Raw genomic sequence first — 28,000 nt, 5'->3', positions numbered from 1 at the left:
GTTGGCTTTTTCATCACGTCAGACTCGTAATGTTGTTTTTTATCACGTCAGCTTCATAATGTCGGCTCCATCATGTGAGACTCGTAATGTTGTTTATCATGTCAGATTCATAATGTCGGCTTTTTCATCATGTCAGACTCGTAATGTTGGCTTTTTCATCATGCTAGACTCGTAATGTCGGCTTTTTCATCACTTCAGACTTGTAAAGTTAGCTTTTTCATCACGTCGGACTCGTAATGTCGGTTATTATCATGTCAGACTCATAATGTCGGCTTTTTATCACGTCAGCCTCGTAATGTTGGCTCCATCATGTCAGACTCATAATGTTGTTTTTCATCATGTCAGACTCATAATGTCGGCTTTTTCATCACTTCAGACTTGTAATGTCTTTTATCACGTTGGCCTCGTAATGTCGGCTCCTTCATCGTGTGAGACTCATAATGTCATTTTTTATCATGTCAGACTCATCAGCTTTTTTATTATGTCAGATTCATAATGTCATTTTTTTATCACATCAGACTCATAATCTTTTTTTAATCAAATCAGACTATTAATATCAGTTCCTTCATCACATCAGACTCATAATGCCGGCTCCTTCATCATGTCAGACTTGCCTTTTTTTTCATCACGTCAGACTCATAACATCAGCTTTGTCATCAAATCAGACTTGTAATGTCTTTTTTTTTTATCATGTCAGACTCGTAATGTGGTGGCACAGTGGTGTAGTGGTTAGCGCTGTTACCTCACAGCAAGAAGGTCCGGGTTCGAGCCCCGTGGCCGGCTGCCTTTCTGTGCGGAGTTTGCATGTTCTCCCCGTGTCCGCGTGGGTTTCCTCCGGGTGCTCCGGTTTCCCCCACAGTCCAAACACATGCAGGTTAGGTTAACTGGTGACTCTAAATTGACCGTAGGTGTGAATGTGAGTGTGAATGGTTGTCTGTGTCTATGTGTCAGCCCTGTGATGACCTGGCGACTTGTCCAGGGTGTACCCCGCCTTTCGCCCGTAGTCATCTGGGATAGGCTCCAGCTTGCCTGCGACCCTGTAGAACAGGATAAAGCAGCTACAGATAATGAGATGAGATGAGACTCGTAATGTTTTTTTTCATCACATCAGACTCTCAATATCGGCTCCTTCATCACGTCAGACTTGTGATGTCATTTTTGTTTTATCACATCAGACTCGTAATGTCAGCTGCTTTATCACATCAGACTTGTAATGCCGGCTCCTTCATCACTTGTCTGTTTTTTCTCCACAGGAGATCTGTTCATTGGGGGCGTGGCTAAAGAGATATACAAAGAGCTTCCCAAACTGGTTCATGCCCAGGAGGGATTTCAGGGCTGCCTGGCCTCAGTGGACCTGAACGGTCGTCTGCCAGACCTCATCTCAGATGCTCTCATCTGCGTGGGGCAAATCGAGAGGGGCTGTGAAGGTCAGAGCTGCACTCACTCACCACCTGGGGGCACTTTTCCTCTCTTTTCTCTTCTTTTCTTTCTTTTTTTAACTTTCTTTCTTTTTTCTTTCTCTTTCTTTCTGATTTTCTTTGTTCTGTTATTTAGTTTATTTTTAATTTTTTTATTCATTCTTCTTTGCACCCATTCTTCATTTTTCTTTTTTATTTTCTTTATGATTTTAGCAATTTTGATTTTTCCTTTCTTTCTTGCTTTTCTCTTTTTCAGTTTTTCTTTGATGCATTTTTCTTTCCATTCTCTTATTTTATGACATTTTCCTTCCTTTTTCTTCACTTTTAAATTTAATAACATCGATTAAACACATTATTTCTCACTTTTTATATAAAATAAATTCTGGATTATTTATCCCCACAGTGCCACAAAACATTCTCACAAAAAGCTCAAAGCAGCACATTTAATTTCATAGTGACTGTCATATATAAAGTTGTAAAGCTGCAATTACTTCCCTTATTTTTTTACATTTATTAGCATGTTAGCCTCAAAGCTTGAGTATAAAATGAATGAAACCGTGAACATCAGTGAGCTGATTATTTACTGATGCAACCCTTTGAGTTTGTAACAAAATGCCTCATGAATGAATTATTGTGCAGTAAGTTGAGTAAATAGTCAACACACACACACACACACACACACACACACACACACACACACACACACACACACACAGCCTCAGGCACAGTTTATGGTTAATAAAGTTGGAGTGCGCTCTGCTGGAATGCTGTAAAGCTGCAGCTCGTGACGTTGGTGTAGTGTTTATTATAATCAGACACTGTGTTGTTTGTGCATTCAGATATCTCTCCATCTCCACATCGTGTTCAGATCAGACATTTCGCCCAGAGAGCTCGGTGAATAATGTATGGAGTGGGATTGGATTGGATTTGATTTTCAGGGAAAATGTGTTTTCTCCTCTATCTCTCATCCCTCTCTCTTCTGTCTCTCATCCCTCTCTCGTCTACAGTGTCTTGCAAAAGTATTCATCCCCCTTGGTGTTTGTCCTGTTTTGTCGCATTACAAGCTGGAATTAAAATGGATTTTTGGAGGGTTAGCACCATTTGATTTACACAACATGCCTACCACTTTAAAGGTGAAAATTGTTGTTTTATTGTGACACAAACAATTAAGATGACAAAACAGAAATCTGGAGTGTGCATAGGTATTCACCCCCCTCAAAGTCAATACTTTGTAGAGCCACCTTTTGCTGCAATTACAGCTGTAAGTCTCTTGGGGTATGTCTCTATTAGCTTAGCACAGCTAGCCACTGGGATTTTTTCCCATTCCTCAAGGCAAAACTGCTCCAACTCCTTCAAGTTAGATGGGTTGCGTTGGTGTCCAGCAATCTTCAAGTTATGCCACAGATTTTCAATTGGATTGAGGTCTGGGCTTTGACTAGGCTATTCCAAGACATTTAAATGTTTCCTTTTAAACCACTCCAGTGTAGCTTTAGCAGTATGTTTAGGGTCATTGTCCTGCTGGACCGTGAAACCTTCATCCCAATCTCAAACCTCTGGCTGACTCAAACAGGTTTTCCTCCAGAATTGCCCTGGATTTAGTGCCATCCATCTTTCCTTCAGTCCTGACCAGCTTTCCTGTCCCTGCAGATGAAAAACATCCCCACATCATGATACTGCCACTACCATGCTTCATTGTAGGAATGGTGTTCTCAGGGTGTTGGGTTTGCGCCACACATGGCTTTTCCCATGATGGCCAAAAAGTTCAAATTTTGTCTCATTTGACCAGAGAATCTTCTTCTATGTGTTTGGGGAGTCTGCCACATGCTGTTGGGTAAACTCAAAACATGTTTTCTTCAGCAATGGCTTTTTTCTGGCCACTCTTCCATAAAGCCCCGCTCTGTGGAGTGTACGGCTTAAAGTGATCCTATGGACAGATACTCCCATCTCTGCTGTGGATCTTTGCAGTTCCTTCAGTGTTATCTTTGGTGTCTTTGTTGCATCTCTGATTAATGACCTCCTTGCCCAGTCTGTAAGTTTTGGTGGGTGTCCTTCTCTTGTCAGGTTTGTAGTGATGCCATATTCTTTCCATTTTGCTATAATGGATTTAATGGGATATTCAAAGTTTGGGATATTTTTTATAACCCAACCCTGATCTATACTTCTCCACAACTTTGTCTCTGACCTGTTTGGAGGCTCCTTGATTTTCATGTTGCTTGCTTAGTAGTGTTGCAGAGTCAAGGTCCTTCCAGAACAGGTTGATTTATCCAGACATCATGTGAGAGATCATGTGACACTTTGATTGCATACAGGTGGATCTTGATCAACTAATTGTGTGACTTATGAAGTGAATTGGTTGGACCAGCTCTTAATTAGGGGTTTCATATGAAAGAGGGTGAATACTTATGCACACTCCAGATTTCTGTTTTTTCATCTTAATTATTGTTTGTGTAGGGATGGGCTGCCATGCCGTAGCCATAGTAACCAATTCCCTTTCACTGTACAGCGTTGAACACACCAATCCCTGTACTCAATGCCATGTTCTATCTCCGCCCATTCTTCTGACTCCCTGTAATGGTCTTGGATACAGAGATGATACTGGATACCAAATACAGTGATGTCACAACTGTGCTTAAAACCCGCGGCGAAATCGAAATTCCTTCTCCCTGGCGGTGGATTCCACACATGAAAGAGACGTCGTTGCATCTGTGCTAAAGAACAAAGAACAGAGAACAAAGAACGAGCTATTGATACCGGACCTTTAGCCAAAGTTCAATGTATTTGATCTTCGCATAGTTGTAATAATAACTGAACCAGTTAGTTACTGCAGCCCAAGCAGTATTTTAAAGAGAAAAGGCGACCGGATCCCTTTTCCCTTTCGCAATGTTGGGGAACTACAAACAAGATTCCTTCCAGATCATCGGACGACCGATGGGACACCGAAGATCTTCAGCTGACGAGCTGTAAAAGCAAAAGGAACAGAACTGTTTTCTCGCTGGATCTGCGGAACATGCTGTCTTCGGATAACAGACGGCACACTTTCAGTCACCAAACGAGCGATCTCAAGTAAGGCTGGCATCTGGGCAATTGTTAGTCTTAGTTGTGGCTAGTTAATGTGAAGAATGTTGTTTATTTGAATTCATTCATGGTTTAAATGTACACATTTTGATTCACATGAAAGTTGGTCTTAGACCACGTGTTGTTTGTTTTGTTTACTATCTGTATTTACAGTTGTTAGATTGTGCATGTGTTTTCTTTCTCTCTCTCTCTCTCTCTCTCTCTCTCTCTCTAACTCCCTCCATCGCACTACACCCCTCAACATTGGGATTTCAGGAGTAGCTAAGGGTTGAGTAGAAGTTTGGGGTTTAAGGCCTAGCTGGACTAGTTTAAGCTACAGATTCCTTTGTTACTCTCCGATGCGCGCCGCCTCATTCTCTCACTTCCCCCCCCTTGTCGTGCACCTGCGCACTCTCTCTCTCTCTCTAGCTCCTCCTCATCCTGTTAATGCACAGCCACGCACACGCGTGCACACACACCTACACTCTCTCTCTATCTCTCTCTCACACACACACACACACACACACACACACACACACACACACACACACACACACACAAACACGTGATTTCCCTCTCACATTTTAACATCCACTCGCCCCTACATTGTAAACTTGCATATAGCCTGTTACTTCTGATCACCATTAGTGCCTTAGTTATCATCATATTCACTACTGTTTATTACCTGTATACATTGTATCACCATTTATATTGAATTATTCCTTGGCTGCTATTGTTGCTATATCTGATTAGTATTAGTTTGCTAATTCATGTCAGCTATTTCGATAAATGGTATCTTTGGAATAAACTGTGTCTTGTCTATTGCTACAACATCCATTGAATGCCAACCTCTGCCAAACAAGTATTCTAATTGCCTTCGCCCATTTGGTTGTTATATGAATGTTATAGATCTAAAGTAAACGTATTACATTAGAGCTATTATACTCACTAAAACTATAGCAACATCACCACTAAGTTATTCCATTGATTTTAATAGTTTAGCTATAAACTATTATACACTTGAATTAATGATTCATGAATTTATGAGACTGATCCCTTTTTACATGAGACTGATTTGATCAGCCTATTGCACCTATATTTGTGTCACAATAAAACAAAAAAATTGCACCTTTAAAGTGGTAGGCATGTTGTCAAATGGTGCTAACCCCCGAAAAATCCATTTTAATTCCATGCAACAAAACAGGACAAACACCAAGGGGGATGAATACTTTTGCAAAACATTGTATCTCTCATTCCTCTCTCTGTCTCTAATTCCTCTCATCCCTCTCTCCTCTGTATCTCATTCCTCTCTTCCCTCTCTCCTCTGTCTCTCATTCCTCTCTCTTCTGTCTCTTATCCATCTCTCATCCCTCTCTCATGTTTCTCATCCCTCTCTGCTGTCTCTCATTCCTCTCTCATCTCTCTCTCCTGTCTCTCTTCCCTTTCTCATTCCTCTGTCCTCCATGTCTCATCTGTCTCTTATCTTGCTTGTTTCTCATCTGCTTTTTTCCCACCTCTGATCAACCCATACAGACAGGACACACTGCCATGTGAATGATGTGTGAATTTGAAGTATGAAACAGTTACAGTTAGAGTTCATCTGATTAGAGAATCTTTGAAATTCTCAACATCTGGCTGAACATCTGCTCTGTTTGCTGTGTGGCTGAAGTAAACAGTCCATCTTCATCACAACCAAGTTTTGATCCCGTTGCTGTGTGTGTGTGTGTGTGTGTGTGTGTGTGTGTGTGTGTGTGTGTGTGTGTGTACACATTGTATTTTCATTAAGTTGTTAAACCTGAATCACAGAAGCCCCAGCAGCATTTGATTTCCTCCTGAATGCTGAAAACAGCAGTGTGTGTGTGTGTGTGTGTGTGTGTGTCCAGGCCCCAGCACTACTTGTCAGGAGGACTCCTGTGCTAATCAGGGTGTGTGTCTGCAGCAGTGGGAAGGTTTCAGCTGTGACTGCAGCATGACGTCGTTTGGAGGACACCAGTGCAACGATGGTGAGTGAAATTAACTCCGCCTTCCATCCTCATTCCGCATCATGAATTATTAATGATGAGGTTTGCGGCATCAGTTTGTCTGATTGTAACAGCTTTTATTATTATTCTAACAATCCTTCCATGTCAACCCACAGTCAATACACTGTAAATAATAATAATAATAATAATAATAATAATAATAATAATAATAATTCATAGATTTACATTGAATAAACAATGAGCAAGAAAAATGTTGAAAGAAAAAGAAATAAACATTACACTAACAAGCAATATATTTTATATATGATGAAAAGAATATACTACATTTAAAGAAAGAATGAATGAAAGGGAAAAAAGAATGAATGAATGAATGAATGAATGAATGAATGAAAGCAAGGCCAGAAAAAAGAAAGAAAGAATGAATGGAAGAAAGAATCAAAGAATGGAAGGAAAGAAAAATGAATATAAGAAAGAAAGAAAGAATATATGAATGAAAGGGAGGTAAAAGACAAAAAAGAATGAAAGAATGGAAGGAAGGAAAAGAGAGAAAGAATTGAAACAGGAAGTGATATAGATGATATAATTACACTTTGATGAAACGTGTCAGTGTGCACGGTCACTGAAATTTTTATATATTGTTTATTTGACAGTAAACAAATGAACATCTGAACATTTTGATGTGTAAATAAGAAATGTAGGAGAGAATTCCACTGCTTGTTTTTTAGACTTGTCGCTTTGGTGCACCACTGAAAATAAAGATGTCTTCCTTTGTCTAATTTTTCCTTTCTTGAGAAAAAGCATTCAGAATGGACACTGAGGCATTTCTCAGTTTTTTTCCTTCTGCACAACAAACATGATAAACTTCTAGAGCTCCAGTTCTGAAATCCTGCACTTTATAATTATGCGACAGTGACACGCCCTGACCTCCACGCTCTGCTCTATCAGTATGATCCGACTGTGTCAAGAGGAAATCGCTTCATTAATGATGCTGTATTAATGCACACAAAACATCAGAAGCAGTTGATTGGATGAAAGAGAGAGCCGTCTTTGTGCCCTTGCTTTCCAAAGACGAATAAACGAGAAAATTACTACAGATGGACAAGGAGAGAGGCGGCCGCTGCAGTGAACGTCACGTGCACTGAGAGCTAGAGTCTAGATTTAAACATGTTTAGTCTTTAATTATGATGGCATATTAGAGCCAGTGAAGGTCCATGTCCAGTGACAGACATGAGGAAGGAAGAAGGAGAAAAAATCTCAGAACTTTTCAGGTCAAAGTCATAAATTTATGAGAAAAAACTCAGATATTCTCTAAGACAACAATCATATGCCTTCTGGCTGCAGGGCATGCTGGGAAATGTAGTTGAAAATCTCATAACTTTTGCCTCAGATTCTTCTTGTCTGTGGTGTGATGTTGAAAACCTTGTAAAGGTTAACAAAAAAAAAAATCCTCAAAAATTTATGACTTTTTAAACTCTGAAAATTTCAAGTTGTGTTTTCTCGGAATACCCCCCTCCCCGTCAGCATCTTTTTTCAACCTACAGTGTCTCTAATATGGCATCGTATTTAATTACTTTGATTTCACTTCAATAAAAATGCAGACTGATAACCCGAATCAAATTTAATGTGAAATTTCATCGAATTGTGGTTAAATATTATTTGATTTCATATGAACTCATGAGAGAAGCTCCTGAATCTAACCCTGCCTCTGATCCTCAAGAAAATGTTGACTGTTTATTTCAGAATTAAATATCAAGTTGATTTTCTTCATGTATAAAACCGTTGGTCAACATGTTGGTCTCTTTGCAAAGTTTCCAACATTACCCATAATGCCATTTGACTATCACGGTGCAGTGAGGTTTAACCCTTTAACCCTTGCTTCATTTTGAGCTAAAGAAAGCAATGCGGTGGTGCTTTAGTCCTTTCTCTCATCTGTTCATCTGTACACTTTGCTCAAACAGATCAGCTTCCTAAGCTTCATCTTTCAGGCTCATTTCACCACCGTAACTGCATCACAGAGCTGCAGTGCATTCTGGGAATGCTTCGACACTGGATTTCTCATTAATATGATGAAAAGCGAGTGAGTGAGTGAGTGAGTGAGTGAGTGAGTGAGTGAGTGAGTGAGTGAGCTGCTAACTTCTCAGAAAAGTTCAGCCTCACAGCACAATCACCAAACACATCACGATTATTTCATTCTAAACCCTTCCTATGATTCGAGGTAGAGTCAGAATGGTCAAAATCATAAACTCCGCCTCCATGTTCACGCCCTTCCAAGATCTGAATACAGACAAGAACAGACAGCACTGTGCATTATAATTACACAACGTGAAATTTCCCAGATGTTGCTTTATTATCCAGTAAGTAGGCACTCGTGTAAGCTGCAGTCTAATTAATACTTATATTATGTCCACACTCTGTTTTTGCCACTTGCTCCATAAAATCTAACAGATGGCCTTTAGTGAACCACAACACTGAGCACCCAGAGGAGTCGTTTGGGCTGTAATTACACTCTCAGGCAGTAAACAAGCTCTTCAGCAGAGAGAGAGAGAGAGAGAGAGAGACCTACACTTTAATAAAAGAATAAAGACAGATTGTGTTTCAGATCCAGGAGGAAGAGCTGACATATACACTCACCAGACACTTTACTGCTGTTGCATGCTGAGTTGCTTTTCTGATCACCGCGGTTGTAAAGAGTGATGATATGAGTTACTATATCCTTTCTGGCAGCTCGAACCAATCTGTCCATTTTCCTCTGAGCTCTCTTATCAACAAGGCGTTTGTTTCCACCCACAGAACTGTCGCCCACTCACTCAGTGTTTTTTTGTTTGTTTGTTTGTTTGTTTGTTTGTTTGTTTGTTTTCCTCTGCACCATTCTGTGTAAACTCTAGAGACTGTTGGGTGTGAGAACCCCAGGAGATCAGCAGTTTCTGAAATACTCAAACCAGTCCATCTGGCTCAAACCAACACCCATGCTACAGTGAAAGAAAGTCACACTTTGAGATCACAATTTTTCCCGTTCTGATGTTTGAAGTGAACATTAACTGAAGCTCTTGATTTGTATCTGTATGATTTGATGCACTGTGCTGCTGTCATGGGATTGGCTGATTAGAGACATGCAGAAAACAGCAGGTGGATGTGGGGGTGTTCCTAATAAAGTGGCCGGTGAGTGTACAAATATGAGTAACCCATAACGACTAAAGTTAGACCAAATTAAGGGCCCGTTTACACGAGGACGCTGTCGGATAAAAACGACTAAATATTTTATCAGAAGTGCCTTTCGTTTACATGGGGACGGCGTTTCCGAGGCTGAAAAACGGATAAAATTGAAAACGCCTTCCAGAGTGGATAAGTTAAAAACGGCCCCCGTTGCATATCCGTCTAAACTACCCAATACGCGAAACTCTGCTCGGATCTGCTCACGTCGGATACGCGTTTATGTCATACATATGTCATATACTGCACATGCCAGCCCGGGAAGTAAGAAAGTAAGTAAAAAAGTAAGAGCATGTCTGATTACATCGATCCAACGGACCTTCAAGCTGCTCTGTGTTTTAATGCAGTAGCTGTGTTTTCCTGCTCACCCGCCCGGCTGGAGCTCCCCTCAGTTTGGTGTCGCCAAGTTACACACACACGCACGCGCGCGCCGCCTATTCAAGCCGCTCGTGAAACCATAAACCCGAGACTGAAAACAAAACTAGCAGCCGAACGGGTTTATTTTGCTGAGATGGACACTGCCTTTTCTCTTCTTCACCGAAACAAGAGTGAGTGTTACTTAATAAAGGCAGATTAAAAGAGTTTCGGTTTGCTCCTGCTCCTCCCTCGAGCACTACAGTACCTCAGCCGGACCGGTGTTCTGTAAAGTTATCCTAGCAAGTTCTCATACAGACCGTTTTATTATTCAAAACAAGTCATTACAAATTATTTGACTCGGCCAAAGACTCGACCAATACGCACAAAACATAAAAATCGGCAAATGCGTGAAATTCTCACCGATTTTCTATCAGCCCAGCTGATCGGTGGGACAAAACTACTGTTGAATTTTCCTACCCTCCTGGATTTCGCGCATGCGTAGTAGGCTTGGTAGGATAACTTGACAGAACAGCAGCGCAGATGTGCAGATCAGACAAGACAGAAGACGTTGCGCATGCGTGCAGACATAGTGGAGACATTTATGCGTCACCGTATAGACGCAGATTTCCTCCTTGAAAACGGTCGTGTAGACGCGGAAAAAAGTGAGAACGAAAACGGACTTTTGCGTTTTTGTTTTATACCGTCCCCGTGTAAAGTGGGCCTAAATGACCATATCATCTAAACGTTTCTTATTTAATAATAATAATAATAATAATAATAATAATAATAATAAACAGCAAAATTATTATTTTTTTGCCTACAGAGGGGTAGATCAGACCAGTGTTGTTTTCGTTAACGATGACGATGACGAAATGATTTCGTCAACGCACCTTTTTTAATGACTAAAACGAGACAGTGACGAGCTAAACATAACTCTTTGATCACGAAAATATGACGAGACGTATCTGTTGTTTTCATTGACGAGACGAAAATTATTATTGGTGGGACAGCAACTGAATGCTTTGTCATGTATTGACCCATATTTGAGTTACTGTGAAACATACAGGGGGAAATGTAGCTTTTCAGACCTGTTGCTGTGCCTTAATATATTGCGACATGTTAAACGGAGGCAGAAACACGAGTCTGTGAACAATGGAGCATGCGCACTATCAGACATCCCAGCCTGCAGAAACTCATTTCAGGGAGGTGTCGTGATGCATGACTTTTTTCCCCATCAGCGAGGGGGGTGTCACAACACCTCCCTGAAATGAGTTTGGATGTCTGTAAACCAATCAGGATGCTCTTTGCGCTACATGAACAGTCTCTCTCGCTCTCCCTCACGCACTCCGTCATATGCACGATGCAGACATTAATGTTTTGCATGTACGCTCTTGCTCGCTTGCTCTAGATTCCGGGAGATATTCTCCAATTTGTGGGCATCAGGGAGCCACTATCAATATGCAGGAGACTCCCGGAACTTCCGGGAGACTTGGGATGTCTGCACTAGACAGTGTTTATGTAGAGAGCATACACACTTCAATCAATCAATCTTTTATTTCAATTACATATCAAAATATAATAGACTACATGAGTCTGCAAATAGCGCACTGCTAATCAAGGCAGACTCATGTTTACAAAGAAAAAATATTTTATATGAATTAATATAATACTTAAATATGTATGAAAAAGTAATAAAACATACTTGACAAATTAACAACTATTTGGTAACAAAAAGAAAAAGAGGAGACAATATTTGTTATTCGATATAAAGGTACAGTAATATATCATTCAATAACATTGAAAAAAAAAATATATATGGAGAGAGAGGTATACTTGTCATACTGATAATAATAATTCATGCATGGTATTAAATAATATTTAAAGTTAAAACTAAGATAAATAAATATATATATATATATATATATATATATATATATATATATATATATATATATATATATATATATATATATATATATATATAAGTTATGTAGAAAGAAAGAGTTTGGAGATGTCAACATCATATCCATACAGTATCTACTTAAATCAGAAAAAAGGTGGTGTCTGACTTTTTTCTTGAATGACAATTTAGATGAAGATCTTATAGAAGTTGGAATCTGGTTCTATACCCTAACACCAACATGGGAAAATGAGTTCTTTTGTAGATTTGTACGAGAATACTGAGTATATAAGTTCTTGGAGTAAGATGACCTAGTGTTATAAGAATGGATACTAGAAATAGAAGAAAATAATTTACAAATGTTTGAGGGTGCACTTTGATTAACAACGTCATATACATTAATTTAGAAATACATTCATAGAAAAGATGATTTACTGGTAAAATATTGGTTTTGGAAAACAATGGAAGGGCACTTTCTCTATTATCAACAAAATGGATTAATCTTAAAGCTTGTTTTTGTAGGATTAATACTTTATTTATATGAGTTTTACAAGCCTGTCCCCAAGAACTAAGACCATATGTTAAATAAGGTTGAATCAGAGAGTGATATAATGTCATAAGGGTATGTAGTGGAATAAAATGTCTAAGCTTGCCCAAAAGGCCAACAACCTCGCTTATTTTGTTGCAAATAAAATCAATATGAGGCTTCCAAGAAAGATTGTCATCGATTATTAAACCCAAATATTTGACATACTTACGTTCAAGTGAAACAAGTTTGTTTTGAGACACTGTTTTGAGAGTATGTTATGCACAACCTGTCAACCTTGATTACAATTTCCTATCTCTGTATTGGCCTAATTTAATGTTTTAGAGGGTTTTTTTTTTGACTAAAATGAATGACTAAAACTGGACTAAAACCCTTTTAGTTTTCGTCGACTAAAACTAGACCAAAACTATCAAGGATGGAATTGACTAAAATGTGACTAAAACTAATAAGCATTTCGTCCAAAAGACTAATACTAAAACCAGGGCTTTGAACCGGTTCAAGGAACGAAAACGAAAACCGGGAACTTTTTCTATTTCACATGGAACAGAAACGAAACCAGAAACTTTATTATTTTTTATGTTCCGGAACAGAAACGCTTATTAAAAATAACGGTAACCGGTTAATACCGGTTTTTATTTCATTCCTCAACATTTCCGTAGCCTACAAATAAAAAAGCCATTCTTCTCCTGCGCAAGTTTCTATGACCCGCTGGGGTTCACTTCCTGTGTGACGTTCGCTGACTGAATGGAGAGAGCGGGAAGGTGGACTGCTATCACGTCTCCATTACTGAGTGTCTGAGCAAAGAAGAGCCTGAACGATGCAACCTCCCTATTGGCTGTTTGTAAAAATGTATCAGTTGTTGCTCTTCCCACGGGAATCATCGCGGGCTCGAGAGACGAGACCTGACGAGTTAGTTCGTTGGTAGCAGAACAAAATGTCTGGACACAAATCGGGTTTTCAGAAAAGGAAAGAAAATAAATGGAGGGTTGAAAATACAAAAAAGGAGGCAGAAAATGCAAAACGAGTTTTAAGGTAGGACAAATGGTTACTTTTCTGAGGCAGCCCGCCGTGGCTGCCTGCAGGCTTATTTATTATAGCCCATTTAGTTAAAATAGTTGATATAAAATGTTTATAGTTATGTGATGGTTGTCCTGATTTAGACTGGTGTGTTTTTTTTTTTTTGGGGGGGGGTTTGCGCGATGTTGCACCCGGGTCCAGATTAGGGCAGAACCGGCCCTGGCTACATTTCAGGTGTAGTTTGTTTTATGTATGTATGTACTTGCATAGATGTGTACTTGGTCTTCCAATATGGCGCCTAACAAAATCTCGCGGCGCAGTGACGTCATGCGGTAGCCCTCTATAGGGCCTGACTAGCCTTTGGTAACACACTAAACGAATTATCTTTCATTTTTGGCACTTTTTCTGTTTGTGTAGATGGGAAGACATACTGAGAATCCAAATCGCCAACTTTTGAAATAATAATTGTTTTGAATTATTTCTTGTCTTATTTAATGAAGGTTGTAATAGAATTAGCCTACATTTGGCTTAAGCTGGATGAGACAGAGACATAACTTTTTATAGCCATTTGTTAAACCGCTGACAGGGAACATAATTAACCGTTCCGGGAACGAAATTTTTTTGTTCTAACCGGTTCGGGAACGTCTATTTAATGGTGGAACCCAAAACCGGAAACGTTAAAATTCCGTTTCTGTTCGGAACGAACCAATAGGAAAAAAATTCTGGTTCAAAGCCCTGACTAAAACTAAATAAAAAATGGCTGCCTAAAACAACACTGGATCAGACAAAGAGGGCAAATGGGTTGTTACTCCGGTAACTTTTGCATGAACTTGTGCATGAAATATTTATTTATTAATTCATTTATTTATCTTCTCCTATTTTCATTTAATTTTTCCCCTCTTTCTTATTGTTTTTTTCTTTTTCTCTCTCCCTCTCCAAGAAGTGACTTTTTCTTTTCTTATTTTATTTAACCAGTGGTCCATGATTGATGCAAATTTACAATTTTAAAATGTTTTTTCTCTTCCATTTTCCCTTTGTTCTTCCTTTTAAAATTTTTATTTATTTTTTATTTTTCTCCTTTTCCTTTGATATTTTTCTCTTTATTTTCCTTCAAGAAAGAAACTGCCAGATACATACACCACAGTAATTTCCCAAGAATTACAATGCCACATTGTATTTTTTATCTATTTTTACTTACATTTCATGTTGTAGAACATCCATAAAACAAGTTCTCTCTTGTATTGTAGCAGTGATAAACAGTCTTTCCTTCACATGCCTCTAATTTTTTCTCTTCTGAAATTACTAAGACAAAACAAAAATGCAGCTTGTCATTGTTGTTGTTGTTGTTGCCAGGAAACTGCTCTGTCCTGGAGATCATAAAGTCCTGACACTGGAGACTCCTTCCATGAATGTTTAATACAGTTTACAGTTTGATGCATCATGATGCATTTCAGACACAAAATGTTGCATCGTAGATGTCAATGTAATTTTTGGCCATGAACTCTTGCTTTCAGGTGTTAGAAGAGAAATCTAAACCTGATCTTGGGGTCAATCCGGTGGCATTTCTCAAACTGAATTTCTGGACAGGTTTTGATTTTTTTTTTCCTCTGGATGTCACTTCTCACACCTCCACATTTCCACTGAACTGGACTTCCCATTGTTACAGGATTTTTTATTTTATTTATTTATTTATTTATTTATTTGCACCAGATGGTGATTTCCTTCAAATCCTAAACACATGATTAAACACTCAATCAAGCAATTGATTTCAACCTACAGTCAACTTCTCATTTCAGTTAAAACCCCATTTAGCTAACACAAGCGTATAATATGTGCTGTAATATTACACAAGCTCTTTAAATTCTGGAGCAGTTGTGCTAATCGGCTAGATGGGTGACGCATGGTCACCGTCTCGGCCCTCACTCCGAGCTCTGTTTACAATTTCGTATTAAAACTTTATTTTCCCATATGCTCAGTTTTATATTGTGTTTTTATGCATATGCATGGGAAAGTCGTGATTCATCAGAAGTTTTATGAGCTCCGAGCCCTTCGACCCGTCCTCCTCCCTCTACACACTTCATTTGCCATATGTGGTGTAAGAGCTGCCCTTGAAACACTAATGCTGGCAAACTTCCCTTTTTAAACTCATTTGTAAAACAGGAACAGCTGAAAATGCAAATGATGCTGCCAACATTGGCGAAGTGTTCGCAGAAACCAGGATGGATGATGCCGTGTGTTTTGTTATTGAAAAAAAAGATCTTGCTGCTGGATTTTTTTTTTTTTTGAATCTCAGGGCTAACAGGCTATGACTGCAGTGCATTGTATTGTTCAGTCTGCTTGTGTTTATACTGATATTAGCATAGCAATTATGCTAAACCAAACCCTCATCCTAAACCTAAACATAGAAGTTGGTTTAATGATCCAGAAATATGTTCATTTTAAATACTGGCTTAAAAAAGGTCCTACAATCAGAGATGATCAATAAATGAATCAAATAACAAACAAACAAATAAATAAAATGTTTTTTTTTCTTCGTTTCTTGATTTTTCTCTCTTACTCATATTGTAGTGGCTTGTCCATAAAAATGTCACTTTCAATATTGTTAAAAGGTTCAGAAAGAAAGCAGTATATAAAACACTAGTCGAGGTTCCAGCAAATTGTATGCAGGATGTTACATCAACTCCTGCCATTCAACCCTGAGTACCAATGCATTTATTATCCCTCAGACTTCTCTGTCTGACAAAGAATCCACCAATGTTCCTCTAGAGAACCTTAAAAATCTCACTAAACAAGAAAAAAGCTAGTTAGTTATCCAGCCCATTAAAGCTAAATGAATTATGATGTAGTATCGATAAATAATCTCAATCAACCAGTGTTAGCAACTCAAATTGAGTCCAAGATATGTTTTATCTGGTTAAGAATAGATGCTGCACCAGCATCTCTCAAAAAAAGGAAAACTAAAATAGCAAATCTTATGAATGTAATTAAAATATCAGTAATGGATGTCTTCATTGATTCCTTCTCCAGCCACTTTAATAGGAACTTGTTGTTGATTCTAAGATTCCTGTTCTTGGCTGCAGGAGCGGACCCCAATGTGTTCTTCTGCTGTTGCATGCTGAGATGCTTTCCTGCTCACCACGGTTGTAAAGAGTGATTATACGAGTTGCTATATCCTTCCTGGCAAAAAAAAAAAAAAAAAAGCTCAAGCCAATCTGTCCATTTTCCTCAGACCTCTCTGATCAACAAGGTGTTTGTTTCCACCCACAAAACTGTTGCTCACTCAGTGTTTTTTTGTTTTTTGCACCATTCTGCGTAAACTCTAGAGACTGTTGTGTGTGAAAACCCCAGGAGATCAGCAGTTTCTGAAATACTCAAACCAGTCCATCTGGCTCAAACCAACACCCATACCACAGATCACCATTTTTCCCATTCTGACATTTGAAGTGAACATTAATTGAAGTTTTTGATTTGTATCTGTATGATTTGATGCATCATGCTGCTGTTAAGGGATTGGCTGATTAGAGAACTGCAGAAAACAGCTGGTGGATGTATGGCTGTTCCTAATAAAGTGGCTGGTGAGGGTATATTAGCATTCGAGCAACGGTGATAGAAAAGCTGCAGTGTAGGTTTTGAACTTCGTATCACCTGCATGTTGTTGTTTTTTTTCGTGAGGAGGTGATACCTATGGAAATGGGTTGATGTCTTCAAATAGAAAGAATTGTGGTTCCCTTATATGAGGATCTTACAACGACATCAAAGATAAAGGCTTAAAGTCATGGTGTGAGAACAGACAGGTCACATGACGATGCGACCATGGCATCTCTTTGCCCTCAAATCAAGCCCTGGTTGTACTTTTTCTACACTTTGCTTTTGATTTATTCCAAATGCTTCAAACCAAAATAACACACTGGACTGCTATTCTTCTACAGTCACACACTATTACAGGATTTTAAAAAAATGGCAGGATAAATCTAAATCTTACAGAAGCGTGAAAAGGAGCTCAAAGGAACTCTTTATTAAAGCATCCAAATGTGTGGTAGAGCATTCATAAGCATCCATGCTGCATTGTAAGTCTCCATTTCAGTCTTTAGGTGGCACTCCGGTATCAGGAGAAGCTTCTGAGCTCTCAGATACCTCAGGAGATGGTTGTAGTTCTAATTACGCAGATGGCAGAGCTAGTGAACGAGGTTCATTTTTATGACTGGAAAGCCAGGTGTATGCAGCCCAATCAACCCAATCGTCTTATGACCAAAATGTCTTCCAGATTTTTTTCATGGGGAAAAAAAAAAACATGCTGCTTTCCAACCAACTTTATTTCATTTCCAAATCAATGTGGATAAAAGTCTCAGCCTTGAGAAGGGACGGAAAGAAAAGAAGCAATGCAAGAGAGCAGTTGTGTTGGATGTCACGCCTGGTTCTTCACAGCAAAATTGATTCTCAAGGACAGAAAGAGAGAAGAAGTGGTTGTGGAGAAGGAGGAGGGTGGGAGACTCGCACTCGGATTGCCTCTGGTGGTCTGGAGGGATTTGTGGATTGTTTGTAGGACCAAACCACGCTAATCTGAGCCTGGAGCTTGAATATTGTATTGATGTATACAGAGTTGGTCTTTTCCCTTTTCAAACTTTTTGTTTATATTTGGAAATTGCCAGATGAGTGGGTTGTGAGAATAGCGTCGGAGGAGGCTGAGGCTTGCTTGAGATGACGTCATCCTGGTTGTCAGAGGAAAAGAAGCCAAAGTATCTTCTGAACTTGAGAACAGATGTCATGCAACTCCTTTCAATCTGTCCAGATTTTTCCAGCAATTTCTTCAGATAAATGAAAACAAGGAACCGAACCAAAGAGACCACGGAGGAACATTGCTCGAGAGGAAAATCACAAATTCTTCCACCTTTTCTTTCTCAAAGGAGTTTGTGCATTGGGTGGAAAGACACTAAAACAAGAAAGAGCTGGTCTGGGGGAGAGAAAGCACATCCTACCATCTATTTCTTTTTCTTTCCTCCATTTTTTTTGTCTGCAGTGCACTGTGCAGCTTCTCCATGTGTATAGGCTCATCTCCCAATCTCTCTCTCTCTCTCTCTCTCTCGCTCCTTTGCTGGATGCTGAAGCTGAAGCTGAGACTCCCCCCTCCGTCTCTTTTCTTTTTTCCCTCTCTCTCTCCTCCCTTCCTCCCTCCCTCTCTCCCTCCCTCTCCTCCTTCTGCTCTCTCGTTCACATAAACCTCCGGAGCTGCATTGCTGATGCCTCATGGCCACGGACTGCCTCGGCTCCAGGTGTTCCTACGTTCTCTCACGTTTTTGATGGAGTAGAGATTTTCTCTTTCTCAGATCTCCTGTAGCTGTCAGGACCGAGATGTGGCTTGCACTTTGGATCAGCTGGGACTGGCAGAGCATCTCTTAGGATATCATCCTGTAGATCCCAGGGAGAAACTTTTGCATCCAGCCTTGAGGCTGTCAAAAGAAATACCTGGCTTGTTCTTGTTTCTTGTATCCTTTAGGAGTTGCTCGCCACCAAGAACGGAGAGGTTCCTCCAGGCTTCCTTGTTCGCAAGTGTTATTACAGTCTCCTCCGTGTGTGTGTGGTGAGGTGGGAAATTGAGCAAGCTGTAGGGAATAGACTCGGATTGCCCGTTCCAGCTCCAAGAGTGCCCTAATTTTGTGGGGTTTTTTTTCCTCTTGCCTTTCTCGTTTTCCATCATGCTTGAATGTGCTCTCGTTCTTGCGGCAAAACTGTGGATTTTCTCTGACTGAGGAACTAACAAGAAAAGGATTCTCTTATCTTGCTTTGGGTTTATTCACACCGCTGGTTGCTGGTTGCCTCCTCTGTGGATTATCTTGCCATTGTCTTTTTTTTTTTTGAAGGTGTGCGTTCTTGTGCATACGGGTATATGAGTGTGAGGAGCATGGGCCACCGGGAACGCTGAATCGCAAGTCTGTCTTGTTACGCCCTCCTGCCTGTTCTCTCCTCTTGGGGGATGATGCCTGGGGGCTGGAGCCCAGAGGCTCTTGTCTGGCCCTCAGCTGGCCGCGTGGCCCTTTGCCTTGTGACCCTGACCCTTGGGGTGACATGGGGGTCTCATCATACAAGGCCAGGCAAACATCACCACACAGTCCCGACCGCCATCCACAGATTACCTGCTTCGCTCCGTGCAGGACATGGTGGGTACCTGGCTCTTTTCTCCTCTGTGTTCTTTCCCATTGTTTGAGTCCCTGTTTTACCTCTGTGGCTAATATAAGACTAGCTTGATCCCTATTTGTCTGCCTCAGCACGTTACAATTATATCCATATCTCTGCGCTCCCTGTGCAGCTTAACTGGGATTAGAGGGAAGGCCACACTTGCCGCATGCTGTATGCGTGGCCAGTCTCCAAGCTTGTAGAGACGTCAACATGGTCCATGGGTTTATCATCCCAAAGGAACATGTGGGAGAAAGAGAAAGCATCTCTGGAATCAGGGAATAAGCTTTGAGATCAGTGTACAAATATTTGCGTAGCTTCTATGATGAGTAAGACGTCATCCTAATACTCAAGTGCCCTTGAGTTGGACTATTGAAGCCAACTCTTGATGCATAGAGTGTGATGTGGGAGTTTTGACGTATAAATGACGTTAGTCCCCATTTCTTTCATCTTGGCAGACATGTATAATGTTAGAAATGTAATCTTATTAATAATTATCTTTACATGAAACACGGATGGTGTTAACGATGGTAACCATGATGACGACACTCCAGGGACGAGTCAGGCATCGGATTTAGGCAGGGTATCATTTGCCAAGAGCTGATTGGGTGGTGTGAGGTTTAGAGTCCTGCTGAGGCGGCTGGAGAACCAATTAGGCCACTCGACTGGTGTCTGTCTGCGACACACAGACTCACACAGACACACACACACACACACACACACACACACACACACACACACACACACACACACAGACAAATCCATACACCATCTCACTCAACTCTCTATGGAGAAGCAGGTACATTCTTCCTGAGTCCTGTCACAGAAATGTTTCCTCCACATCTTCTTCCTCTGGAGGTGGGTCAGGAATGGTTAGACACTCGGATCTGCTCGATCTGATATCATTAGATTACATAATCCAATCTAAGACGCCACTTCATGATTGATAGTGAAACTGGGGGCCATTATGGATCAAGTAATGATGTCTTTTTGAGACTTTGTGTCTTCAGGTTTTTCCATTTTGCTGTTTCTTTTGATATGGAATGCTCCGTCTTGGAGAAAAAGTGCATGATGTCAGGGACATTATTGTTGTTTCAGATGTTGAAATGTGCTATAAAGTGAGTAGAACTTAAGGACCTCTTGATTAACACACTAATATGCAACAGAAAATCTATAAAAAGCAATATAATGGTCCACACTTGCATAATGTCCCTTATAATGTTGGTTATATATCTGTCGTTGGGTTCGTATTGATACTTTTCTGTACACAGGGGTTTATTTTAAGCTACAGCTCTTGTGTACTGTTCCAATGACCAATCCATGTATTCCATTCTCATTATTATCCTTGTCTTTTTTCTCTTCATGAATTTTGTCTCTTCTCTTCAATCTTCATTCATTTTCTTCTTTTTCTATTTTTGTCTCTTCTCTTCTTTTCTGTCTTTGTCTTCTCTTCTCATTTCCACTCATTTTTCTTCTCTTCTATTTTTTGCCTTTTCTCTTCCAATTTCATTCATTTGCCTCCCTTCTTGATTTCTTGATTCTATTTGCTTTAATAAACAAACAAACAAGTAAATAAATAGTCTCTATGTTTGTTTTGTAGCTTGCAACTTGGTAGTGTGTTTTATATTCCCTATAATATCCCTGTTCGGTGTGCCGTTGGCTCTGTATTGATTATAATCTATACACAGGGGCTTATTTTAAGCTACAACTCCAGCATACTGTTCTCATTAGCAGTGCACCGCCTGCTCGGTGTGCTTTCCTGCCCATTTGTAAGCATGGTACAGCCTTGACTCCCTGGTAGGTGGGTCTTCCGAGTTTTAAATACCACACTCTTCGTCTAGAAGAATCCCACATCAGGTCTTGTTTGTTTAGCTCTAGATGTCATTCGGATATCTCTGAGAATAGTGTGTGTGTGTGTGTGTGTGTGTGTGTGTGTGTGTGTGTGTGTTTCTCCTGCTTATGTAACGGTGCCTAATTTCTCTTTTTTGCCATCACTGCCATGGCATTTAGCACTCAGTCCCAGCTGATTAACCCAAACTTTTATGTGGGCATGTTTTACGTGCCGTTTCTGCCATTAATTCAACATCTTTACATCTGAACCACTGCCACAAAATGAAATTATTGTTAAAGCAAGAACGCGGAAACAACTCCAGGAGCTAATGGGCAGTTGCTCTGCGAGTCTGATGCCCTTTAATATATCATGCACACATCCATGTTCAGTACTTCAGCATCGTCCCTGCTACCTTTTACAATAAACATCTCTAAAAATGTCATTTTGTCAAGCAAAATTGGGAAAATGATGCTGTTTCACAGATCTGAAAGTGCTTTTAGATAGCATGTGGATGCTTACTGTGAGAGAAGAGACATTTCTACAATTTTTATAAAATTGCATAAGTGCAGACACAAAAGTGGAAACATGAATAAGAAGTAAATTGTAGAAGCATTTAGTTATTCGGGTTAATGCGGTTGAGTGCAAAAGTTTGTATTCCTGATGGAAAAAATGTCATTATTTTACATTTTATCTACATCAAAATAAAATAAATAAATACATCATACTGAAAAATATCTTGAAAAGGACCAAAGGCAGTCATCTGATCTGAACATATTATAAGTGACATGTACAACAGAGAAACTGTTACGTGCACTGATAAAAATAAAGTGCCAGATCTACTTTAAAAAAATCGAGGCAACTTTTTGCATAATTTATTTATGTAGATCACACCAGATTATTCTTTGTATAAACTACTCATTTGTTTTTGTATATGAAAAAAATAATCCAAGTAATATGAACTTAATTTTGTTGTTTAGATTCAACAAAGTTAGTCTTTGTATGAATTACTTTTTTTATGTTATAAATGAAATTTTCAAGTAAAACCAACTTGGTTTTATTATGTACATCAAACAAAACTATATTTTGTTTAAAAAACTTTATTTTTTTAACACAGTTAATGACATTTGCATGTAAGATCAATTTTATTTTATTATGTACATCAAACATTAAAAATATGAATTACTTTTTTATATTTAAAATAAAATCTGCATGTTAACTGGTTTTTATTGTAGAGACAGCTTAATTAGTTATATCAAGAACTTTCCTTACATATATGTGGGATATAGTTGTTATTCAAACATGCTAGAGTTATTTTTAACTTACTATTTACATGGGCATTCCTATGCCAATAGCAATACCAGTGGACAAGCAAAAAGCCATTACCTGGCGTTCCTAGGGCTGTGGATACTACAGCATAATAGTTAGAGTGGGGGGAAAAATGTCAAAAGAGTCTCACTTTACAATGCACCATCCATCCATCCATCCATCCATCCATCCATCCATCCATTATCTGTAGCCGCTTATCCTGTTCAACAGGGTTGCAGGCAAGCTGGAGCCTATCCCAGCTGACTACGGGCGAAAGGCGGGGTACACCCTGGACAAGTCGCCGGGTCATCGCAGGGCTGACACATAGAGACAAACAACCATTTACACTCACATTCACACCTACGGTCAATTTAGAGCCACCAGTTAACCTAACCTGCATGTCTTTGGACTGTGGGGGAAACCGGAGCACCCGGAGGAAACCCACGCCAACACAGGGAGAACATGCAAACTCCGCACAGAAAGGCTGGGCTCGAACCCAGAACCTTCTTGCTGTGAGGCGACAGTGCTAACCACTACACCACTGATGAGGCACCACATCTTGCTTTATGATTTAGAAAAAAATATGACAAAAACTGGCTTGGATACAAAATATGAGCGACCACTTCAAAGTTAAATTTAACTGAAAGCAAATAACAGCAACAACAACAACAACAATAAATAAAAAAAATTAATGAAAATTTTACAAATATCTTAATGGCATAGCCCAGTCAAAAATCAAGCTTTATCAGCTGTTTCCTTCCTCTGATGGAACCGAATTGACAGAACTTTTTCCGAACACTTCACTTGTGCAAAGTCCAGTGCCTAAATGCATAGAACATACACTGTGAAACATTTCAAATTGGTTTAACTTGGAAATGCAAGTTCACCTGCTGCCTTGAAAATGCAAGTTAACTCAATTTGACAATTATCTTTGTTTCGACTCAGAAAAAGTCTCAATTAGTCAAGACAACTAAGTAATTCAAGTCTAACCTTTGAAAACTTGCACAGATTAGTTCAAATTAAAACACTTTTCAGAGCTCATTGAGTTAAAGAGAAAAAGTAAGTGGACATAACTAAACAGGATTGAAATGTTTTACAGTGTAGAAACATAGAAGTTTACATCATCACAGTCAATTACAATTACACAACAATAACTAGCCTACAATTAGAGACTATTTCATCGTTTTTCTCTTGCTGATGTCTCTTCCTTTTTTGCTTTGAATGGTGGGTCTATTTGCAGCTGCAATGAGTTTTTAATCTTGTTCTTTATCCAATTATTATCATATGATTATATATTTCCTGAAGAGTGACATGTCTCATGTCAGGTTGAACTTTTTATTCGCATATTCATATGCTTAAGTTTTATTTTAGTGTCTCACCGTAGTCAAGGTTTACTTCAGAAACATCAATTGAATGATACTTTATCGTGCTGTGTTCCCTCAGCCTCAGGGAGCCAAGGATGGAGAGCTGAAACTGGAGGTTGCGCCCATATATGTACAGCGAAATAAAAATGGGACATTTGATTTTAATCCTGCCGCGATTCTTTATAACTCTGTGTTGTAGGTTAAGTAAAGAAGCTTTGTGGATGGCATTAAACTTGTGGCATGTGTGTGTTTTACATTTGCACAGAATCAACTACAATTGTGAGGACCAACCCAGCTGTTCAACAGTAACAGTCGAGCAGGCCACTTAAATGATCGACTTTATTTATACCTACCATTCAAATAACATTAAGCATTAAGGCCTTGGCAAGGTGACCATCTCTAATTAAAATGGGGCAGGATACACCGCGAAAAAGTTGCCAGCAATAATGCTTACAGAGCGACGCTAGACACAGGCTGACCTGTTTGGTCGGGTCTAGCTAATGTTACAGATTTGGCGCTAAGTCGTGTAATTTTATTCCTTTACGAGGCTCTTAACACACTACAGTAACTTCAGTTAACACAAAAAGCATCTGATTATTTCTTGTTTTTGACAACAATAAGCAAAAAAAGAAAGAAAAACATTATTCTTACTTTACTGATATTTAATGTTAAGTGTTGAAGGTGCTCAGCTCAGACCTGGTTCAGACTGGTTTGGACCAGACTTGTTGCTGCAAAATGTTCCCACAATGCACTTGGCATGCATATACCTCATAGTGTTTGGTGTTGAATGGAAAAGAGTAAAGATAGCAAGGTTTGTTTTGTTGAGATTGTGAATGTAAAAAGATTGGCTTGCATTACTTAATTATTCTTGTTGAGGAAAAAAAAAATTTGTTTCTAACAAACACAAATTGATTCAAAACTAGATATATCTGTGTAAACATACAAACTTGAATTTTTATTGTTAATATCACAAATTCAAATTATGTTAAATTTACTTCACCTCAGATTTATTTTTTTCAGTGAGACAGAGAGAGAGAGCAGTGCAGTTGTGCGAGCACTGAGCACCAAGACGTGTCCTTTCTTTCTCCTCCTTCATTGATAATTTGATGCCTTGCACTCATTTTTAAAGACCACCAAGTTTTCATCCAGGATTGGCAAGACTTCGCAAAAAAGAAATGAAATACATAATGTGTAATGGTTCGTATGGGTGCCACAATATGTTAACCTTATGTACTCAAAATGTCACTTGTCTCCCACTTCCTGTTTTCTTGCACCGAGCAGCCCATGGGAGCAAACAACATCAACTAAAAAACAATAAATGACATCCCTGAAGGATTCATATTCAGTAGTTTATGCATTTCAGTATAGGGACATGACGGTACCAAAAAAATATTCTCATATTTGGTGATGGAAAAAAAATTGGTATTGAGGCATCACTAATGATAATATACATGATCTTTTTTTTTGTTACATGTGATGATAAAGGAAAGTCTGTGAAACCCATCATAGATTACATTTGCTCATGGGTGTACAAACCTTTGCACTCGACACTCACACTTTCTTGTTATAAAGCCTTATATTTTTCGCCTTATTCTGGAATGTCAGTCATTGATTTATGTGGCGAGAGTGGAATGATCCATGTACGGGAAAATTACTGCCGTCATGTTTAATAAGGATCCATTTCACTGTCGCTTCTGTTCCTCTGCTTCAGTGAACAATATGGGGGCTTATGGATGGCTGGATGGATGGCTGGATGGATGGATGGTTGGTTGCAGGGAGGCAGAAGGAGGTGCAAAGAAGCATTTATTTCTCTTCTTCATTCTGTTCCTTCTTTTCCCTTCCCTTTAATTTTTTCTCATTTATTCTATCCATTTCTACCTTCTTTTTTTGCTTTATTATTCCTTTGCTTCTTTTCTCTTTGTTTCTTTTCTTTCCTTTTCTGTTTTTTTCTTTTCTCTTTTTGTCTTTCTATTTTCTCTTCTTTTTCTCTCTGTAAACTTGTTGTGTTGTTTCTCTTCTTGTGTCTTATTTTTGCCTTTTTTCTTTTCTGTCTTCTGGGTTTTTTTTTTTTTGCTTGTTTCTGTGTTCCTCTTCTTTTTGTCTGTTTTTTCCTCTAAATTTGTCTCTTTGCTTCTCTTCTCCTCGTGATGCGTCTCTGGATTGGTGTAAAGAAGGCGTCTTTAAAGTATTGATCTTCAGGCTGTGTTCTTGTATGACTTCCTCTGGTTCAGGATACACACACACACACACACACACACACACACACACACACACAGGTATATGTTGGGATTCTGGATTGGGATGTAAGGACAGAGTGGACAGATTGGACATCCCAGAGATGTGCTGAGCTTCCTGTTACCTGTATAAAGAGAAAAGAAGTGAAGAGCATCGTTAGTAATCACTGATCTACACACTCAGTAATTCTGTTAAAGCTGCAGGTTTGAGTGGGACAGTCCCCAAGCTGATGGGGTCGATGTGTGGACGTAGAGATAGAGACTCTGGGATTCTTTCAGAATTTCAGAATTTTTTTTTTTTACATATAAGGAACTCCGTGACCTTCAGTCGCTCTCCCTGCACTCAACTCTTCACTTTAATGTGTGTTTCTGGTCCATCTGTCGCATCACAGAGTGCCATGCAATTTACCTGATTATAATCAACTCTAACAGCCTCTACCTGATGCTAATGAAGAAACAGATGAAACACCTGGATCACTACTGTTCCAGTCGAGGGAGGAGAGTGAGATGCAGGGAGGAGAGAGATGGACGGAGGAGGAGAGAGAAGAGAAATTAAGAGAGAGATGGAAACATCTCTTCATGTTTAATAAGAGAGATTATTAAAGGAATTTTATTTTAAAGGAATGGGGAGAGAGAGAGAGAGAGGAATGGGATAAAAGAGATGGAGGGAGGACAGAGTGAAGGCAGGAGGAGAGAGAAGAAGGAAGGAGAAAGATGGTGGGAAGAGAGAGAAATGGAGAAGGACAGAAGAGAGAGAAGAGCTGATGTTCATGTGACTTGTGCAGTATTACTATAATAATATAATAATCTATCATATATAATTAAGTTTATGGCTCAAATGGATGTTCTCTTCTCTCCTCTTCCCTTCTCTCTCTTCTCTCTGGGTGGCATGATGGTGTAGTGGTCAGCACTGTCATCTCAGAGCGAGAAGGTTCTGGGTTCGAGCCCAGCAGCCGGCGAGGGCCTTTCTGTGTGGAGTTTGCATGTTCTCCCCATGTCTGCATGGGTTTCCTCTGGGTGCTCTGTTGTCCCCCACAGTCCAACGACATGCAGGTTAGGTTAACATGGGGAGGCCTTGGGCTGAGATTAGATTAGATTAGATTAGATTAGATTAGATTAGATTAGATTAGATTAGATTAGGCTAGGCTAGGCTAGGCTAGGCTAGGCTAGGCTTTATTGATCCCTTTGGGAGGGTTCCCTCAGGGAAATTAAGATTCCAGCAGCATCATTACAGATAAACAGAGAAAACTTCTAGATAAATTAAAATAAATTAAGTATTTACATATACAAATATAAAAAGAATAAGATATGGGGAAGAGAGGAAGAGGGGGATTCAGCAGGAAAGATATTGCACATTATATTGCACATTGTCCAGTATTGCTTATTGTTAGGCTAGGCTACTGCTCCTTCCCATCCTCTGTCCTCCTGTTCCCCCTCCTCCCCCCCAGAGAGGAGTTGTACAGTCTGATGGCGTGAGGGACAAAGGAGTTTTTGAGTCTGTTCGTCCTGCACTTGGGAAGGAGCATTCTGTCACTGAACAGGCTCCTCTGGTTGCTGATGACTGTGTGCAGACTGGCATCGTTCATGATGTTCAATAGTTTGTTCATAGA

The 28,000-nt window shown here is 39.5% G+C and overlaps 1 protein-coding gene across 13 annotated transcripts in view; it reads left to right on the top strand.

The window, feature by feature from the left end:
- The window catches only part of LOC132883485 (neurexin-1a-like), a 602,912-nt gene that overhangs the window by 302,266 nt on the left and 272,646 nt on the right, over window positions 1-28,000 (top strand). For 9 of the 13 annotated variants that reach the window (XM_060917172.1, XM_060917171.1, XM_060917169.1 and 6 more), the window contains 2 exons: window positions 1,254-1,427; window positions 6,356-6,475. In XM_060917172.1, the coding sequence (XP_060773155.1) occupies window positions 1,254-1,427; window positions 6,356-6,475 (294 nt within the window). Of the gene's footprint in view, window positions 1-1,253; window positions 1,428-6,355; window positions 6,476-18,777; window positions 19,641-28,000 lie in introns of those variants that run through there. The other 4 variants (XM_060917174.1, XM_060917173.1, XM_060917176.1 and 1 more) reach the window with 1 other exon arrangement.

This window comes from Neoarius graeffei, chromosome 3 (assembly GCF_027579695.1).
Source record: "Neoarius graeffei isolate fNeoGra1 chromosome 3, fNeoGra1.pri, whole genome shotgun sequence".
NCBI classification, from domain to species: domain Eukaryota; kingdom Metazoa; phylum Chordata; class Actinopteri; order Siluriformes; family Ariidae; genus Neoarius; species Neoarius graeffei.
Note: the sequence above shows the minus strand (reverse complement) of the source record. Positions and strands in the feature narration are given on the sequence as shown.